General features: G+C 47.1%; 1 protein-coding gene across 2 annotated transcripts in view; it reads right to left on the reverse strand.

Annotated features, from left to right (window-relative positions):
* The window catches only part of ARMH4 (armadillo like helical domain containing 4), a 53837-nt gene that overhangs the window by 24305 nt on the left and 8786 nt on the right, over positions 1-20746 (reverse strand). For both annotated transcript variants that reach the window (XM_033062513.2, XM_033062512.1), the window contains exons 4-5: positions 19807-20025; positions 9796-10050 (exon numbers count right to left, since the gene is read on the reverse strand). In XM_033062513.2, coding sequence (XP_032918404.1) covers positions 9796-10050; positions 19807-20025 — 474 coding nt within the window. The remainder of the gene's footprint in view (positions 1-9795; positions 10051-19806; positions 20026-20746) is intronic.

Here is a 20746-nt window from a genome sequence, read left to right on the forward strand (position 1 = left end):
CTATCATCCTCCCCTTTAATTTCTCCTCTTTGCCAAGAGTCCCCAGTTTGCCATTCAAATTCACTCTCTTGTGGTTACAGGACTAACAATAAAAACAACTCTCAGCCTCAATTTCCCCCTGGAACTTGACTGTCCCCAGGATTTTCTCCAGGATTTCAGAAGCAGTATCTGAGCTCCTACTTACCCAGGCATAAATAATCCCTGTTTTTCCCCATGTATTCCCCCTGAGCATTGAGACCCACCCATCCCAAGCTCAGAGGGACTGTGGGGAACATCTCAGATGGGGAACATCCCTGCTCAGGGCTGGGGACAGGGCAGGATGGGTGCAGCACTCATCACCTGGGAAACCCAGTTAGCAAAATCTGCTTTTAGAATCACAGAACTACAGAATTGTTTAAGTTGGAAAAGCTACCTAAGATGATCAAGTTTAACCATTCCCCCAGCATTGCCAAGGCCACCCACATCCCCAAGTGCCACATCCACAGGTTTTGGGCTGGGCACTCCACCCCTTCCCTGGGCAGTGCTGGACAACACCTTGGTGGAAGAATTTTTTCATAATGTCCAACCTAACTTCTATGCACTGAAGAGCAGAGGGGGGAAACACCTGAGCTGCCAGGCCATCAGAGGGGGCTCCAGCAGCCTCAGGAGCAATCCAGGGAGCTGCAGACCTGTCCTGGCTGATGCCAGGGAGATGAGGACAGGGGAACTCTCCTGCCCACCCACACCAGGTAATATATCCAGGGGAACTGCTGGCAGGAGCTTGAAGCACATTCAGATTATATTAAAAAAAAAAAGGAAAGTCCTACTGTTCTTTAAACCTCTCCTCAGTCCTAAACCAAAGCATACACCAAAGCCACTGAGGGGTCTCAGAAATGCCCTGTCCCAAAGTGTGCAGGAGGAAATGCTGGAGTAACTGGCACAAAACTGGAGTAACAGCAAAAGCACAGGAGGGCCACCAAGATGCCACATGTGCCAGGGGTGGCTTCCTGGGCCTGACAGGGACCTTGGAGCACCCTCTGGATCACCTTGGCATGGGCACATCAAGCTTAAGGGGACAGTGAGAGCAGCACATGTGGCACTGCTGAACGGAACAGCCACTCCTGCAAACCCACTCACACCTGAGTGAGAAAGGCAGCCTGAGTGGCCACAGGGAAAGGGGGATTTGGGAAAAGCAGAAGGCACTCAGGCTGGAGAACCTCTTGCCTCACTTCACATTAATAAAGCCTCAAGCACAGATGGTGCTGCTGGATATTAAAATAAATGATAGGCTATCAGGGAGCAGCCTGAAACCCTTTATTACAGCCCAGGTTTGGATGAGGCTGTGATTAGAATTACTCAAAAACAAGGAGGGAAAAAAGAAAAAAGAAAGCAAAAGCCTCCAGTAATTCTCACCATATCGACCCCTGTCTGTGATTAATGTTGATACTCAGCTTCTTTGCAAAACAACAACTGCTGGATGTTTGAGGTAATTATTTTATTGTCAGACAAAAATCTGAGCAATTTGCTTATTTCCAATATATGTTCCTAACTCACTCTGAGGCAGAGCAGAACTTCTACATAAATATATATATTTTTAGAGAGAGAGCATCCTTCTAGGAAATAACTTGGATCTCCTTAGATCCTCAAGAATGTTAATCTGAGTGAACATCAGAGGGGAGACAGGTTTAGCATCAGTCATTTGTGGTTTGCACTGTCCAAGCAGAAAGTGCATCTACATTCTCTTTAGGAAGGAACATTTAAAAATTGCCCTCTCAATAAATTACCCTCTCTCTCCCTGCTGCTAGTTGCAAAAAGCTCTTTTCCTCCATTTTTCAGCTCTGCCATGGGGCCAACATTTTAACCCCAAAGATCAGCTCTGACGTAAATCCCCAGAAGGACAGAGGCAATTCAAGGCTGAGGAACCTTCACATTCCCCTCTCTCCATTTTCTGAATGCCATGAAAACAGACAGAGTTTTGCACTGCAGTATAGATCACTATTAGAAAATAAATGTGATTTCTCCAACATAAGGACAAGCCTCTTTTTATTTGGCAAAGGCCACCCAGGCAGGCACACAAAGGAAAAATGAGTAACTCTCACCCAGGGAAGGCACAGCCCTGCCCTGTTCTTCAATCAAGCTAAAATCCAAAGGGAGAGAGGAGCTCCAAACCAGCTCCCCTGTCTAAATAAAGCCAAGTTTTCTGATGTATAAACTGAAGGGTGGGAGGAGAGGCAAAGCACACTGAGAAGTGTGCACTGAAACTGCAGGGATGGGAGAGGACAAGGATTGCTGCAGATCAAAGAGAGAGCAAAGACACTGTGATTCACATTCCAGTGGGGCTGGCAGGCAAGGGGACAGGCAGCCCAAGGCAGCTGACAGCCCAGAAGGATTCCTGCCTCCCCATGCTGTGCAGGAACCCAGCGGTGCTTGGGCAGCAGATGCAGCACGGAGCTCTGAGCAGGCTAATGGACCCTACCCTTGAATCCAGGCAAAAAAACCAAGATAAATTACCTGGAGCAGCAAATGCAAAGTCATGCTCTGAGGCAGACACATCCTGACTTTAAAGGATGTGTCAAACAGATGGATGGAGGCAGACAGCTGGGGAAGGTCAGGATCACTCAGACACGTGCCTGAGTTTTCCAGCTTTGCTTTCTTGGGCTGACAAGAGCAACTGGAGGTGGAGCAGAAAGATTTTTAGGAGTCTTCCTGTGCTGGGAAAGCCCAGGAGCCTGGTGCTGCTCTTCTGTGCTACCCAGCAAGCCAAGGAGGGAGAATTTAATAGAATCATTAATGCTGAAAGATCATCAAGTCCAACCACCAACCCAGCACCAGCCACCATTTCCATGCCCAAACCACATCCACGAGTTTTCTGAACACTTCCAGGGCTGGTGGGACAATCACTTCCCTGGGCAGCCTGTTCCAAAGTTTGACAACTTTTGGTGAAGGGTTCCCCTTAGCAAACCTTCCCTAAAGCTCTCTGAACACAGAATCACCCAAGACTCCCTTGCCTGAGCTGTGCAGGGGATGTGCACAGATGTTTCCACCAGAGAAGCTGCTGAATCCTCCTTGCAGCTATTTCATTTTTTGCCTGGCAGGGTGGTGGGAATTTGTTGGAACCCTGAAGCCTGGGAGTTTTGAGCAATGTAATCTGCAATTTTTCTGATTTTTGCAATGGGGATTAGGGCAGGCAGGACTGGCAGCAGCCCTCAGACTTGGATTCATCCACGTATCCCAGCATCCATTAGAAACTGTCCCCAGTCACTGGGACCTCTCACACCAACCATGTCAGCAATGGTGACTAAAATTCCCCCTCTCCTCCCACAGCCTGGCATGAAATCATGCCTTCATGCCAACTCTCTCAAGAAAAAGAAGCAGAAATGCCATGGATGGACAGGATCTCTTCAGTTTAATACATTGTCTGGTGGGGCTCCATCTTCTCCATGGGCAGGGAGAGGGAAGGCAGAGCCAAAACTGAGAAAATGCCTCTAAATCCTCCCCCAGCCCCTGGAGGCAGCACTTAGGGGCTGGTAACAAATGGGCTTAGTCTGCCTCTGACACAGGTTTAACTGGAGGAATAAACATTGTGGAAGGGCTGGTATTTCAAAGTAATGTATCCAAGGATGTTTTAGTGCTGCTGTTTCCTGATACACTCCAACAAAAATGTCAGGGTAAAATATCAGCCTGATCCTTGTGAGCAGCAGCTTTGTGTCACCTGTTTGTGGTAGCTGAGCTGGGAATCACCAACACACCCTCCAATCCTCTGATTTACTCTTAGGATTCCAGGACTGTTTAGTTTGAAAAGCCCCTCAAAGATCAAGACCAATCATTTTTCCAGCACTGTCAAGCCACCACTAACCCATGTCCCCAAGTGCCACATCCATACAGCTTTTAAATCCCTCCAGGAATGGGGACTCCAGCACTGGCCCCATTCCCAAGGGCACAGCAGCCTTGTGCTGGATGGAAAAAGGGGAGAGCACAAAAGGGTGGCAGCTCAGGAGCACAGGGCTCACACCTGTCCAGGTTTTGTGTCCCCTGGAAGGTGCCACTGACCAAGATCCCAGCTCAGGCTGGTTGAAGAAAGAAGGAATATTAGGGAGACACACTCCCCAAAACACCTTGGAATTAAATGTGACAAGGAGCCAAAGCCACCCCTGATGTGTACTGTCCCCTCTGGGAGCTGCTCTGTTGCTGTAACACTGAATGCCACCCTGAGCTGGCAGACAGGATCATCACTGCTCTCAGATGGGATCCAGAATTCCCTTTGACAAGACAAACCTGATTAAAGATGAGTCTGCTCCAGCATTAAGATGCAACCATGAACAATCTCTTAGGTAAAAAGAAGCAATTCCAAAGGGAGTGCACATCCCTCACAAGAGACAGAAACCTGAGTTAGGCACAGATTGATGGTGGGAGCTTCACTGCTGCTTGGGAGAGGGAAGGGGAGCTAGCAAGGAACATATGGAACTGTATAAATTATTTGGAGCACCCAGAAAGACAGGAAAAATAATCAGCTCTGTTCCTGAGACTGCTCATTTGTGTCTGCAGCCGTCTGGAACCCAGAGCTTGCACGGCCAGTGCTCGGTGCCACAAAACTCCCACAAATTCCTGTGGAACTTGTGGGGAAGGAAAATTTGCTGGTTACCCTCCTCCTGCCAGCCTCTCCCACCTGGGATTCCTGTGGATTGTAGGATGGTGGCTCTCTGAGTTTTCCTTTGCAGGTGTGCACATCCTGCATCCAGAAGGGGAAAAGGCAATGCCCAAGCACTCATTTAATTCCCCTCCTTCAAATTCCCACTCTGCCAAGGCTCCCTCGTGAAACCAGAGGGGTCACTGGTGCAAAAACTCTCTGTGGTTTTGCTCACCACCTTTAAAGCACAGATGAGCCTTTCCAGGGTGATGAAGGAGATAAATGCATTAAAGATTAAAAGGCACTCTGATGTTCCAATGCCAAGAGCTGTAAGAGTACTTAAAATAGATCCATTTGGAGCAGCAGTTAAAGAACATATTACTAATTTCTGAGGCTCAGCTCCTGCCTTCCTAATGCTGGTTATTTTTGCCCATAAAAGCATTAATCCTGTCTTCCTGTAAAAATGACATTTCAAACATTCATCATCTTCCACTACTGTCCTTCTGCTCCTCTGCCTCACCACCAATAACCAGAGCATCTGTTATATGGTTTATGCAGTGTCATTTGTGACCACAGATCTGCAATACAATGACAGCTATTTTCTCTGTAAGTAGCTGCTCAGAGCTGCAAATATTTTTTTATCCATTACCTTAAAAAACAAAAAATCACATTCCAAAAGTGTGTTTATTATGCAAGTGCCTTGTCATTACCTGAGAGAGTTTTATGATCATCCATTATGGCAAAAACTAATGTCCTACCCAAAAAAATACATGAAACACAGACATGGTTTTTATTTTGGAAACTAGATGTTGAGAATTATATTGTCACACTTCATAACTTCTTCCTCAATTGCAGTTTTCTTTTTTTTTGTTGGTTTTTTTTTAATTAATTTCTAAATCCTACCCCTGTGTACAATTCCTCCACGGGCTGATGGGAATCAAAATCAAATTCTGTGGAACCAGGCAGCTCAGGTGATTTGTCACAAGCTAAAATCCTGTAATGTGGTGCTGCCATAGACAGGTGAGTGCAAAGAACAAACCAGTGGGTCAGCTAAAGAAAGGCAGACCTGGACAAAAATGGATTTAGGTTAAAGCAGAGAATAAAAAATAGTACCTAGCATACATGCAAGCCACCACAGAGAGTAAATTCAGGTGTAATATGGAACTGCAGGTTGATGAAGACAAAGGTGTAAAACCATGATAGCAAACATAAAAAATTACATCAAGTGGCCCCTAAATGGAGAAAGAATAAAACACCAACTCCATACATTTTAAATGCACAAAGCAAAACTACTGCATGCCCCAATGTGGTAAAATTAAAGGCAATTTAATTGTAGTAAATTGTAGATCCCCTGCTGTGGATAGCAGGAGTTATTCACCTGGGGATGGGGATGACTGGCAGGCACTAAGGATCAGGAAATAGCTTGGAATTCTGAGCCATCTTCCTCTTGCCTCATTTTTGTTAAATTAGGAATTCTCACAGAACTGAGAGAATAAAAACTCCTGAGGACTGGGAGAAGAAGCCACCACCAACAGATCAGAGGGGTTTGATCTCCTTGGAGCTGCACAGCAAAATCTACCTGCTCTAAGATGCATGAGGAATAACTAAAGGACCAAAAACTGTCCACCAGGTTTGAACCCACCTCAACCAACTGCAGTTCTGGTAATGCATCACATAAGAGGGAGCAGGGCAAAATCAAGTGGTTTTATTTATTCTCTGAAAATTCAAGTTATACACCTGGTCTTTGTGTTCCTCTGACACTCTCCAGGCATTCAGTGTTTGCCTACACACATCAGCTATACACAAATCAAAGAACAAGTGTAGAGACACCAAAGTCACCTCACAGAGAATGCAGAGGCAAAGCACTTAAACAGGACACCAAATCCCAAATCCTATTGAGACCTTGCTTCCCCAGGGCTGCAGGCTGCCAGGGTGGCTTTTGGAGGGTGAAATTCCATGTTATAAATGCACAGATTTCTCATTTTCTGCTTTACTCTTGTCTATATTCTGCTGGTTAGAGAGCCAGTTGATGGGCTGTAAAACTGTCAGTCTTGTTACTGCTGCTTACAAATGGCTTCTGCTCAGCTGGAGTTAATGCAGGACCATCTGACTGCCCAGAACTGACATTTTTAATGATTCTGTCCCTCCAGTGCCTTCTCATTGACCACTACAAAAATCCAAACTGTCTCTTGCTCTGCCAAGCTGTTTTGTGGATCAAGTTCCTTGTTCTCCAGGGATTTGCAGCATGTCAGGCATCTGAGCAAGCAAGCTCGATAATAACTGACCTGAGAACAGCTATTCCAACACTTCTGGGCTCTTCTGCACTATAGATTTGAGCTTTAAATGTCAAAATTCTGAAGGCTAGAGGACAGAAGCATCCCCAGGAGAAAGACATGTGTGCAAAGTATTTTAAAAATGGAAAATGCCAACTGTAAAGGTTTGGTGCTTGGATGTTGTCCCCTCACCCTGTTGGGTACTGTCACCTTCCTTCAGGTCTCCTTTTCCAATGTTGCATCCCAGGTGAGGCAGAACAACTTCCCCTTCCAAACCCTGCCTAATTTTCACAATAAGGGAAATTCTTCACATCTCAGCACTATTTAGGGAAGGAAGAGCCACACAGAACTCTTCTGGGGATGTCCAGCAGTTACAAAGCAGTCCCCAAATAAAAAGAACTGGATTTTCAAAGATGAAAATCACCTAGAGGAAAAGAGTTTCAAAGAAAAATAACCTGTGCAGCCATGCAGGAGATCTAAAGCTTAACAAGTATTTTACAGTGAGCCTGGTGCTCCAGCAGAACTGTGGGAGCAGCTCCTCCAGCTTCCTGCCAGGTTTGGGGGATTTCTTCTGTTCTTAACAGCCTTGTGTCCTGCTGTGTGTGCTTTTCCCACCTTTCCTGTCCTCCCAAGTACACTCCATAAGGAAGCACACAGCCAGGACCAGGAATGGACACAGAGTGTCCTGATGTGCCCATGAATCCAGGGCAGAAATTCTGGAGAGGGGAAGGGCTCCAGTTCTGCAGAAGCAGCTCCCATTCCCCACTCACTCCCAGGAAATCAGCCCTCCCATCCCTTGGGCTCAGCTCCTTCCATGGCCTTAGGTTATCAGTGTGAGCTCATGCAAGTCCTTGGTTTTCTCAGAATCACAGAACTGTGGAATGGCTTGGGCTGGATCTTAAAGATCCTTTAATCTCCAATCTCCTCATCTAGTTCCATTTTGTTTGTGCCTCTAAAACATGAATAATTTCTCTTTCTGTTAGGAGCACTGCACCCTGCAGATGGGGAAGGAGCAGTGTGAGAGAACCACTGAGGTCATCTGGACAGGAAAGGAATAAATGGCTCTTTACATAAGAGTGTGCCTGCTGGAGTCAGAGGGGTGAGTCACAAGCAGAGAGGCTGATCCCACTGCATCCCTCTCCTTTTGCCAGCACAGCACTGCACAAAAGTCCCATCTAACTCCTAAAAATGCACTCAGCTCAGCCACAGCCTCATTCTCTCTCTCATGGATGTTTGCACTGATTGCAGCAGCCTAAAACCACAAGGCAATCCAAACCTCTTGGATCTGGTGACTTCCAGAACACCAAAATCCTGCCAGTCCCTCGGGTGCTCAGGCTGAGCTCTGGTCACTCTGATGCTGACACAGCTCACACTTCACAGGGGCTCCTCCAGTGGGCATGGAAATCAATAAATCATAACCTGGGGAGAAGAATTCTGCTTTTTACCACTGTTTATTCCTTGTCTGAAACTTTTGGAAAGATGTCCTTTCCAGGGTCTGAGGAACAGCATCAGCCCTGCTCACTGCTTTCTCACCTGCCTGCTGTGCCAAAAATGCAACTCCTACCCTGAGCCTCTTCCTCCAGCAGCTGGAAATGCAGTGTGACTCCAGACCTGCAGAAACCATGAGCTGACACAGAATAACCTCCAAAATTCATGGCAAACATTGTCACATACAACAGCACCACATACCTCTTTCACCCAGCTTGCCAAAGACAACCAGAAACCCTTAAAAACTCAGAATTATTTCCCTCCCACAGTTCCTGTGCAGCCTGGTGGGACAGCAGGACATGTGAAACAGGCAGAGCCACCACCCAACACTGTGTTTTTCAAGCAGGATTTAATGTGACAGGGAGGGATCAGTCCTGCTGCAAACTCCATCTCCTCTCAAAGGCCAACACCCCACAGAGGTCTGGAAATTGAAATACAATCTTTGATTCACTTAAAGAAGCCAGCATCACCAAAGCAGGCTGGAAACAGCATCACAGAGGAGAACCTCCAGGTTAAATCAGAATTATGCATTCAGGAGAAGTGACAGAACTCACACAGGTATATGTGATAACATTTAAAAGACTGTTTGTTTGGTTTTTTAATTTGATGAGTTTCTCAGAACAGCCAACTCTGATAGTCAGATATAAAGAGCTTCTGTCTAGATGTGGTTCAGCTCCCACAAATTCACCTGAAACATTCCCACTGTGTTTGACTGGGCTTGGCTTGGGAATTGAGCATTCTGGGAAATGATTCCAGAGCCTTTTGCCAAGCTGGACAAGTTCCTTCCTGAGATCTCCCTTGTCCCACACCAGCTTTGACTTGATCACATGGACCCCACACATAAACACTGACTGCTAGGTGGGGTAAGTCAGTCCAGCCATGAAACACAGGGCTCTGTGTACAGCAGGAGGAAATTGTATAAAGCTTTACAGAGGCTTTGCAGGTTTGTCTTCACACTACCAGCACAGGTTCCCATGGCTGCACCTCTTAAAATGTCACAAAAGTGGAACTCAGACAAGGCTGCTGAATAGCAAACAGGCTGATGAGAAAATACCCAACTCCTTTGTCCCCACAGGACAAATATCCCTGCACCAGCCCATCTTGGGCAAAGGGAACTGAAATTTCCCCAGGAATCTCACCCAAGAAGTTGTTTTGGCTTTTTTGTCCAACCTTGCAGCAAGACAACACTAAGGTCTGGGGATGAAGGAGTTTGGAGTATCCATATTTTCCCCAAAATGACAACTCAGGTCACACTGCCTGGGACACATCCCAGTTCCACCAGTTGTCACTGGTGAGCTGTGTTTCCTCAGGAATGAACCTGCTTTGTGTTCAGCTTGAGAGCCAGCCCATGCCTGGTGCAAGGGACTGTCTCATGCAGACAGAGGAGCAGGAGATGGAAGGGAAAAGGAACAGAGGCTTTTCTCTTACCCAGACCCTGGTTCTGCTGCTCCCACTCAATGGTGTCAGGAACCTGGTAGGATACCCCAGCCAGCTGGGCCACTGGGTTTTCCAGACCAGCCAGGGGCTCCTGGGAGGTCTCTCCTGGAAGTGTGAATCCTGGCAGCCCCGTGTCACCCTCCAGGCTTTCATCCATCAGGTCTAGGTCTTTGTCCTCCTCATCTTCCTCTTCCTCCTCTTCTTCTTCCTCCTCCTCCTCTTCATCCTCTTCCTCCTCCTCACCCTCTGGCCAGGGGGACAGAAAAGAAACATCAGGAAACATCTCAGCAGGCAGAAATGTCACAGATCTCTCCAGGTGAGCACCAGGCTGAGCTCCTCAAGGCACCAACCTGTGCCAGCTCTGACAGAGACACCCACAGGCTTCATCTGGAGGAGCTCACCACTGAAATTGCTGGGGAACAAAGAGATGTTATCCCAGACTCTCAAATTAGTGGGAAATACAGAAATTTTTTGCTTCCTAGCAGCAGGGTGCAAACAAGGATGTGCATGTGTACCAACATCTGTAACTACAGAGCTCCCTGTTTGACTAATTACAGCTCAATGAGAGCAGCTCCTTCCCTGATTTCCAGCCCTGGAGGCAGCAATAACTGGATCTATGTTTAACTCTGACTGAGTCTTTCCCAGCCCCATCCCACCTGGCCTTGGGAAGTGTTGGAAAGAAGGCAGCACAGCCAGCATTTCATAGGAGAGCTGGTAAATGTGGCTTGGAGGAAATCCCTGTGAATTTAGTGCCAGGTCTCCCTGCAAAGATGATCTTTAAGGTCCCTTTCAACCAAAACCATTCTGTGATTCCATGAATTCTCTGCTACAGCAGATATCCATTTATTCCAAAGCTGTCTGCACTGTTAACATATGGAAAAATAAATATTTAAGCCATATTTTATCACTGGGATCTAAAATGGCAGCACTGTACTGGATCAAACCATCCTATTTCCAACCACACCTGGCTGCAGATGCTGAAGGAAGTCTGGAGCAGGGGAAATACAGAGCCAGTCTTCCCACAGTTTCTTTTCCCAAGTTATAGTTACCAAAGTCTCAGGGACATCCTATGCCAGAATTTGCATTGGAGCTATTTAATAGCTACTGATGGAGCCACCCACCAAGGAAAGATAATATCTGGAACAATGGCATGCTTTGAATTTCTCACAGTTAGTTTTTCAAGGCTGAGAATCAAAACAGCATTTCTGCACTTTTATTTAATTTACAACAACTCTGCTCCCTCCTGGTGCAGTCAGACTGGGAGAACCCATCCCCCTGCACCCAGGCATTAAAAACTAAAATCCAGCCAAATCACCCTTTGTTACCCAGTATTTGTTACCCAAAATATCCCTTTATTTCTGCTGTGTTTGTTCCTCATACAGGATGGTGGCAATCCAGCCTGGATTAAATTGCCCCCACAGACTGGAAAATCATTTGAGATGAGAATATGAGAAACCAGTGCATGTTCTAAACCCACTGATCCACTGTGCTGTCCCACAGCATCTCCTTCCCCTGCAATTCAAGGATTTGCTTCCAAACACTGCATGTTTTCCTCAGCTCACCAGACAAAACAATCCCAGCCACTGCCTTCCAGTCCTAGCCCTGTGTTCCATACAAATGAGCTGCTGTTGGGATTTAGCTGCATCATCCTGCCAGACCACGGCTTTTGGTACCTGGAAAAATCATTCCTGCCACAATGACACCACACAGAGCATCTAATGGAGCTCACAGGGATGTAGTTTAGCCCCTTAAATTCCCATTTTATAGGCAGTTTCTGTATTATAATGTGCTTGTCATTTGGAATCAAGATCAGAATTTTCTCTGTGCATGTTTTCATACAAAACACACAACTGTGAAGCTGAGAGTGGCACCTGGAGAGTGCTCCCAGGAAACCTGCAAGGAAAAGTTAATTTAGGTCTTTTCCCTCTGCTGAGAGCAGCACAGCAATCAGCAATCCCAAAACTCAGCAGAGCCTGAACAGCCAGAACAGCAGAGGAGAGGAACGTGAACAGAGCTTTTCCCAGACTGGGTGGAAAAAAAACAACCAAGAAAGAACAAGCATTGGATTTTTATCTCTGAAAAAACTACTCTGGGACAAGGATTTGAGAAGCTGTTTGTGATTTTTAGCAGCCCAAACGCCACACACCTGCCAGGATGGAGTGCTGAAGCCACAGATAGCCATCTCCCTGTCTCCAAAGCCTGCAGGCAGCCAAGCTGAACACCCAAATTGAAAGTGCTGAGACTACTTATCACATCTGATGATCAGCAAGCTTCATCAATCACCACCCAGCCCCGGCAGAAAGCTGTGAGTAATGAGCTGCCTGCAGCACAGCCCTGCAAGGGGGAAGGAAAAAGCTCTGAGCTCCTTCCCTTCTCCTCTCTGCCTCATTCCTGCATCCCAAAACAGCTTTTTAACCCCCTCCCAAAACACCAGCAGCTTGCCTTGCTGCAAGGTGCAGTGCAGAGCACCACTTGGTGGCACAGGGAGGAATCTACAATTCCAAAAAAAAACCAAAAAACCAACCCACAAAGTTCCCAGTGTGGGATTGCAGGAGCAGAGGCACAACAGGCAGCCGTGGGAGTCTCAGAAGATGGGAAAGAGAAGTGAGCAGCACAAAGCTGAAGGTTTGTGCTTCACACAAAAACATTCTACAAAATCATGGTTTTTTTCCTCCTAAATTGGCACCTTATGGTCTTCAAAAGGCCTCAGCAGCAGATTGAAAGAAAACTATTGGGAAAGACTGAATGGAGCAAGGAGTGAAAGTGCAGAAGTAATCCAGAGTTTCATGTGCATTTGTAGCTCAATGTGAACTATTTTTGTGTACTAGGGAATGGTTTAGCTTGGAAAAGTCCTCTAAGATCACTGAGTTGAACTGTTAATCCAGTGCTAAACACCCCAGCCCCAAGTGCCACATCCACACATCCTTTAAATCTCTCCAGGCACAATGCCTGACCATCCTTTAGTTAAAGAAACTTTTCCTAATATCCAACCTCAACCTCCCCTGGTGCAGCTTGAGGCTGTTTCTCCTTGTCCTATCATTTGGTACCTGGGGAAGCTGTAGGGAAGTCCCAAGGTAACAAATCTGAGATAAAAATCACACATTTTAAGCAGAGTTTTTGGGGTTTCCAGCTTTATTAATAGAAACACTGGGCTTTACCATGGGACTCTGAATGGATCCAACAGTGACAAGGATGATATCCTAGAGGATGGGACTGTGCTTGCTCCAAAAGTGAGGTTTTTCACCACAAAACTACACCCATCCACAGTGACTTCTGTGGCTTAGGCAGGAGAAATGAGACCACCTCACACTCCCTGTGAGGGATTTCCCTGTCCCAGCAGGACCCCACAACCTGTGGGAATCTGAAGCAGCTGGACAAGCACCAGGAGCCAGCAGGTAAAAGCCTCAAATTCAATTTTTGGGGGTGTGATGGCTTGAGAGAAGCTGGAGCTGAAGGCACTGAGCTCATAACCTTGCTGCTGGCAGTGGAGCTGCAGCTGAGGAAACCTTCAGTGAAGAAGGATGTTTCTATACTTAGATATTTTCCATTAATGTTTGCAAACACTTGTGCTCCTCAGGAGAGCCAGGGAACCATCATTTGTCAGGCTGAACACACAGGAGAAATATCTTGCTGTGCCCTGAGCAGCAAGAGGGGCACAGTGGAAGGTGACAGATTCACTCAGAGGCACAAACTGAATTCTAAGTGCAACAAAAACAACTACAAAAAACTAAAAAGGAAAGAAGTTGCAGAGCAAAAGCTGGAGTTGTTATTTGCTCTGTCCTTCCCAGCCTCCCTCACACCAAACACACTGGATAAAGATGTCTAAATGAGCACAGAGGATTGCTGTGATCCCTGACAGTTTAAGCTGTGATTTTAGTGGTGTTCAGTGCTGCAGGGTCCCCCCATGTGCTGACAGCACCATGTAAATATGTAAATAATGCTGTGTAAACAACAACAGGATTAGGGATGGGGGGTCTGTGGCTCCCAGCTCTTGCCAGAGCAGGAGGGAGAGGCATTAATAAACCTCTGCCAAGTGCTCTCCCCCACTGAGGGTCACTTTCTGCACTGCTTTTGTGACCACAGCTGACTGTCAAGGCAGGAAGGCCTTTCTAGGACAACTCTTTCATTATTAATGCGCTGCCTTCACGTGATCAGTCATAAAGCCACCATCCCACAGCTCCAAAATGCTGCCAAGAGCCTTTGACAGCCTGGCAGGAGAGGGCTGGTAGGAAGGTGGAGAGGCTATCAGCAAGGAAAGTGCTGTGCCATGGTGGGGCAGCACACCCAGGCACAGAAACTCTGCCAAATATCAGAGTAAAAACCCCTGGGATGAATTCTGCCAAGCACAGACAGCTGCACTGCAAAGCCATCAAGGTGGTTGGAGGATGTGGTGGGACAAGGGGGGGAATAAAAAAAAAAAAAGGAAAAATCAATCTCTTGGGAAGTTTCAGCATCCAGGCAAGTGCAGAGACTGGGAAAGGGACACTTGGAGGATTGCACTGTTGGGTCAGATCCCACCACACAAAGCAGGATAACATAACCCCACACACTGAAGCTTCAGGAGAAGAGGAATTTACACATCACACAGTCATTAAGGTTGGAAAGGCTCTCAAATTATCGAGTCCAACCCTTCCCCAGCACTGCCCAAGCCACCACTAACCCATGTCCCCAAGTGCCACATCCACACCTCTCTTGAATCCCCCCAGGGCTGATGACTCCACACTGCCCTGGGCAGCTGTGCCACTACCAGACCACTCTTCCAGTGATTAAATTTCACTCCTATACCCAATCTAAATCTTCCCTGGGGGGAACTTCAGGTTGTTTACTCTTGTCCAAATTCAAGGATTTCTTCCTAAACCAGAAAAACCATCCCCAGAGCATTCCCCTCCAAATTGCTCCCACACTGAGGCAGGCTGGAGAGTCAGTGTAGCAATAGCTGTAGACTGTTCTAAAGGAGGAAAAATACCCTAAATGCTGCAGAACACAAGTTTGTTCCCTGCCCTGCTGCAGAACAGCTCTCCTGCCCCTGGGTGTACAGGTGTTGACACCAACCAGTATAAAAGTCAAGACAAGAAAGTGGTGATTTATCAAGTGAGGGCAATCAAATCAGTCCAGGCTTAACGACCATGACCTGTGAGTGGACAGGGCAGAACAAGACAGATAAAAAGTTTACAGCATCTCTTAACAAAATGCTTTCCCCAAGAAAAGGTCTGTGAGCATAGGACTTCTTCCAAACCACAAAAAAACACAGCCAACCAAAAAAAAAAAAAAAAACCAAAAACAAAAACCCAGCAGAGATACTCATTCCATTTTCATTGGAAAGGGCTGTTGGTGGTTTTTTTTTTCCAGAAACATTTAATTCAACCCCAGTGCCTGGGAACAGAACAACCAACAGGCCAAGAGGTAACAGAACATTTGATTTCAGCTTTATTTTCTAGACAAACCCAGCATGGATCAGCACAGGTGATGTGTATGGGGGAGCAGGTCTGTTATTGCAGAAAACAGGCTCCAAGGTTTTAACTCCAGTGAGGACTAAGAGGAGCCAAAGGGAACAGGATTGAGTCCACTCAGCTCAGTTCTGGTCTGAGCTCCTGCTGCTTCCCAAGTCCTTGATCCCCCTCCTGCAGCACCCTGAACAAAGCTCCCAGAAAAGCCCCATGAGCAGCACCTGCAGAAAATGCTCCTTGCAGAGCCTTGCTGCCACAGCCCTGCTTATCTGAACTCACATCCCTTGAGCCATGAGGGTAAACTGCTTAATCCCCAGACTCAAACAAACAGAAACTCATTAAAAACTTTCACTCACACAGCCCAATTACATTTTAATAATGGCAACTGTGGGGGTTTAGCTGTTGTTTTCATTCAAGCTTGGAGATAAGCATGGGAAAGCTGCAACATTAAAGTGATATTTAAGTGAACTCTTATTTTTTGGAAAACGAGAATTCTAATTCAGTTCAAAATTCAAACAAAGCCTGGTCAGGACAGGAACCAAGGTGGGTCAGACTAAGAAATGTCATCACAAAGAACAGAGCTAGGGGTGCTCAGCTGGAGAAGGGAAGGCTCCAGAGAGACCTTGGGGATTCTCCCAGTGCCTAAAGGGGACCCAAGAGGGCTGGAGAGGGAATTTGGAGCAGTCCATGAGAGGACAAGAGATGGCTTCAACCTGACAGAGGGCAGGGTTAGATTGGAGATTAGGAAGGAATTTTTGCCCTGGCTGAGGTTGTACAGAAAAACTGTGGCTGTCTGTATGAAACACTTTCAGAAGAGAGGGGAGCAAAAAAAGAAAAGTTCAGTGTGATATAAAAAAATTGTCACTTTTTTTACCATTTTCTGCTACAAATGAGAATGAGGGATGAGCCAGCACCTGCTGGGAAGAAGATAGAGGTCAACACAGAGCAGTTCCCATTTCAGTGGTAGCAATAAACAAGAAGCAAGAGAAAAGTGTGTACACCAAAACCATTTAATAATTCATTCTGCATGTGCTTTGTTTTAAGTCTTCTGTTCCTTGCCAATTTAGTTGATATCCAAAGAGCTGGTGAGGAATTACAATATTTGGCTAGTTAACCATGCTGGGTTAAATGCCTGTTTTATTTACACCTCTGCATCCTAATTTAAATTTTTAACAGGGTTGTAGAGATTTAATGAGGCAGATCTTAATTCATACAGTTAAGGTCCAAATAGCAATCCCCTTTAGAGCCTTAATTTCTGGGAATTTCACACCCAAAAAAAAAAAAAAGGTACCTTGCACTGTGACACAGCTCAGAAGAAAAATGGGGAGTTGAAGCATGTTATGTAAATGGCTACAAGTTCTGAAGTATTCAGGAAGAATTTCTTCACAGAAAAGGGGTTTAAACATTGGAAGGGGCTGCCCAGGGAGGTGGTGGAATCACCATGACATGGTCTGGTTGATACAGAGGTGCTTGGTCAAAGGCTGGACTCAATCCTGAATGTCTCTTCCAACCTAAGCTGTTCTAGGGTACACAAAATAGCTCACAGCAGGCTGCAAATGCACATGAAACTCCAAATTCTGCCAGCTGAGAGCCATCCTAATTAATTGGGAGCACTCCACACAAGAGCTGCTTTGGTTAAGGCCTCCCCCTCTGGAGGAACTGATTTTAAGCTGCCCATTTTCAGAGCTCTTGGCTGTTCCTGACACCACAACAGGCACAGCAGCTCCTGCTGCAATCACAGCTCTGAGCACCCTCCTGACCCCTGGGAGCAGCAGGGGGATCAGACTGCAAAAAGGAATTCTTCCCTGGGAGGGGGCTGAGCCCCTGGCACAGGGTGCCCAGAGAAGCTGGGGCTGCCCCTGGATCCCTGGAAGAGTTCCAGGCCAGGCTGGATGTGGTTTGGAGCAGCCTGGAGAGTGGAAGATGTCCCAGCCCATGGCAGGGGGTTGGGGTGAGAGGATTTTTGAAGTCACTTCCATCCCAACCCATTCTGTGATGCCACAATTCTCTGCTGTCCAGGAACCAAATCCTGACTCTGCAGGGCCAGACAGACTCACCCTCACCCACAGGACCAGGGTCTGGTGAGCTCTACCCAGCAGGATTGTGCAGAAGAGGGAGCATGGCACAAGTCCTGCCCCTTCAGAGAGCCCCACCTGCCAAATGCTGCCCTGTGGGGTGTGCAGTCAGCTCTGCCAACAGCACAGGACTCAAGTCAAAAAGGAATGTGGCTCCTTTTCCAAAGTCACTTTTTGAAAGGTGTTGGGAGGCTCACAGTTGTCCTCAGTAACCTTTGTACCCCAAAGCTGCAGTGCTCAGCTTGCTAGAGAGACATACAAATTCTAGTCACAGAGACAAAATGCATAATCAATTCCCCCAGACAAGCAAGCCTTATCCTCTGCTGTGTCCTGTCCCCATATCCTATAATCCCTTTATAGGATTTCTCTGACTAGGAAGGGCAAGTGGAACCAAACTCACCACAGAGTCAAGGCAGGAAGATATTTGTCACCCAGCTCATCTCTCCAGAGCCCACCAGAGAGGAGGATAAGCTCATCCAGACATATTTTCATTTTGTCTGTGCAATTTAATTTTTTTAAAACAACTCTGCATCCAAGCCAAGCAGGTGAATACAGAGATGCAATTAACCACAGGCAGTTTGGCACAGATGGTCCCCAAGAAACAGAGGGAGCTGAGCAGCAGGGGTCCATATTTAATGATGAGCCAGGCCTTCAGAGAGGCAAGGCAGCAGAACCCCACTGAAGGCAGCAGAGCTCACTCAGCTCCTTGCACTTCTTCCAACAGGGATCCTCAAGATGCCTCATTAGGGATCCAATCACGTGCCTGCAACATCATCCCCCAAAAATCTGAGTATCCTGGGCTGGAGCTTTAAAGGAAAGCACCCCCAAGCATCTTAGATCTGGCAGCACCCAGATATTCTGAAGGTAAACACCAAGAACTGTAATTTTGAGAGCTAAGCTTCCAAATGCCACCCACCAGGAGGATGTGATACCCCTCCAGTTGCCATTAAGCAGAAAAAGATGTTAAGAGAACAGAATAGTAGCTCAAAAACTTTCCTTTGTGCTTAACTGGGGCAGTACCATCCCCAGGCAGAAAACCTTTCCCCAAATGGTAATTGTCCCACTTCACAAGATGTGGATTTGTGATCTTCAGCACCAGGGAAACTTCTGGCTCCCTGCACAAACGTCTAGGCTGAGCTGAGGAGATTCAGACCATAAAAGCTGTGCCAGTTTCAAATCCACACACATCCACATCATGTCCCTTGGAGAACAGGCACCTGCAGAGCCAAGAAACCCAAATTTCCACCTGAGGCCTCATCACTGAGGGCACCTGGTCCCAGCTACAGCCCACATTTGCCTTTAGAGGAGCCCAGAACAGAGAAAACAGTGCAGTAAGAATCCAAGAAAGTTGCATCACTCCTGTACTGGAGCAGAAAGGTCTTTTTTTAAATGCCTGTGCAGAAGGTCTCATTAAATTGAGAGAGACCAAAGCTCAGCTGAAACTGAAATCCCTCTTATCTTCCCATGCAGAAACCCAGGCTTCTAAAGGAGATCCCAGAGGGCTATAAAACACTTTAGCCTCCTGAATCACACTGCTCTTGCTAAGCACAGACCTTCTTTCCCAGCCTGAAATAAGAGGTTTTCCCTGCACACACGACCTTTCCTTCCCCTGCTGCCACTCTCCCATTAGCACCACAGCCCTGCTTTGCCAGAGACATCCAAGATCCATCCTGGCAAGGGGAGAATGCTGCAGCAGGAGTCCCAGGGAGCTCAGGGAAGGCTTCAAAGCCAGCAGCAAGCCAGGCACATGCAGTGGGGAAGACTCCCAAGTTCTGCTGCCCTCTAAATTGAACAGGAGTGAGAGTTATTGCTTCCTGCAGAGAAAAGATTCTGATGAGCTGTTGTCTACAGCACCCTACCTCTCCTCAGAGGAGAAATACCATCTGGCAATGCCACCCCTGGAGAGCTGCCAACCTTTGCAGTAAAATACTAAGGCAAGAGAAGGTCAAGATAAAGGAAGGGGAGCAAAAACAGGCAGAAAGATTAATTCCTGCCAGGTGGTATCAGCCCAGACACTGGAGCACAGAACTGGATGGATGAGCAAGCAGAGAAGAGTTCAAGTAAGAAAAAAAAAGAACAAGAAGCAGCTCTCTGCAGGAAAATAGTGGGTGAGTGAATAGAAGGCAGAGCAGAGCTGCAGGGTCTGCTTTACCTCAGAGCTCTGCAGTAGATGCACACAGCACATTACAGGTGTGCAGAGCCAGACCCTGCTGCCACAGCAGCACCACTGCTGTTCCCCATCCAGGAAAAACCCACCCCAATCAGGAAAAACCCACCCACCCACCCCAGCCACTGGAATTTCAGGCACCCTCCAGGACACTGCTCACTGCTTGCTTCCTGTGCCTCCTGGGAGAGGCCAGGCTGTCCAACAGCTTTATTGGGAACAGTAAGGTGTGCACACAGGTGAGACCAAGCTGGGGGCTGTCAGGGCAGCTGGGGCTCTGCACAGGAGGCCCCCTGCCCCTGGGGCTCTGAGGTACCTTCTGACTCCAGGCGCTCCAGCCCGTAGGTCACGGCCGTGCTGCTCCTCCTCTCCGAGGGAAGGGCTGTTCTCCTGACAGAGGAGGCCACTGAGGCTGGAGTCACCAGCACCACAGTTCTGCTGGATGGCTCCTCTGTCTGTCCAGCTGGGCTAGGAGACATCCCACCAGGGGCTGGGACAGCCTTCTCACTGGTGAGCAGGATCCCATCTGTGAGATCTGCAGGAGACAGGGAACAGCAACCATTCAGCTTAACAGCACTTCTTAAAAACCCCAAGAAACTCCTTAACAAAAATTTAACTCAAAGAAAGTTACTCAAAAGTTACTTCCTTTGAGACTGTTGTAATGAAACTTCTCCTCAAGGCACCCAGTAAAGGAGATTTCCCTTAATAAAGGGGAACCCTTAAAGGTTTTAATTCCATTGCTTTAAGGACTACTCATCACCACACCCTTGCAAGATCAGAGCACCCAGACACCAGCTGAAAACTGAGCCAAGTGACAGATCTAATAGCTCATCACAAAGATAAAAGTTGGGTGAATTCATAATTAAATCCCAGAAGTAAATTCAATTAGTGGAAACTGCCAGAAGAACCTTCTCCCCCTTACAAACAGACCCTAAATTTAGAGATACAATGCAAACAGATTTTCCTTTTGATGCCCTGCAATACAAGAATTACCAGAAAAGCTGCCCAGCAGCATTTTCATTACAATGGTCCCCACTACTGCAGAAATACACTCCAGCTCAATGTCTGAGGGAACCCTTGCTACACTCCTGCCAGAAGACAGGCATGTACCTGCCAAGGTGACACCAACCCAGCAGGCAGCAGCTACATGAACCTGCCTGCTGAAAGCATTGCTGTATGAGCTACATCAGCCTGAGAAAAACCCTCCACTCCTCAGGGAAATGAAAATCACTGCAGGCTCCCACACCCAAGGGCTT

Source organism: Catharus ustulatus, chromosome 6 (genome assembly GCF_009819885.2).
Source record: "Catharus ustulatus isolate bCatUst1 chromosome 6, bCatUst1.pri.v2, whole genome shotgun sequence".
Lineage (NCBI taxonomy): Eukaryota > Metazoa > Chordata > Aves > Passeriformes > Turdidae > Catharus > Catharus ustulatus.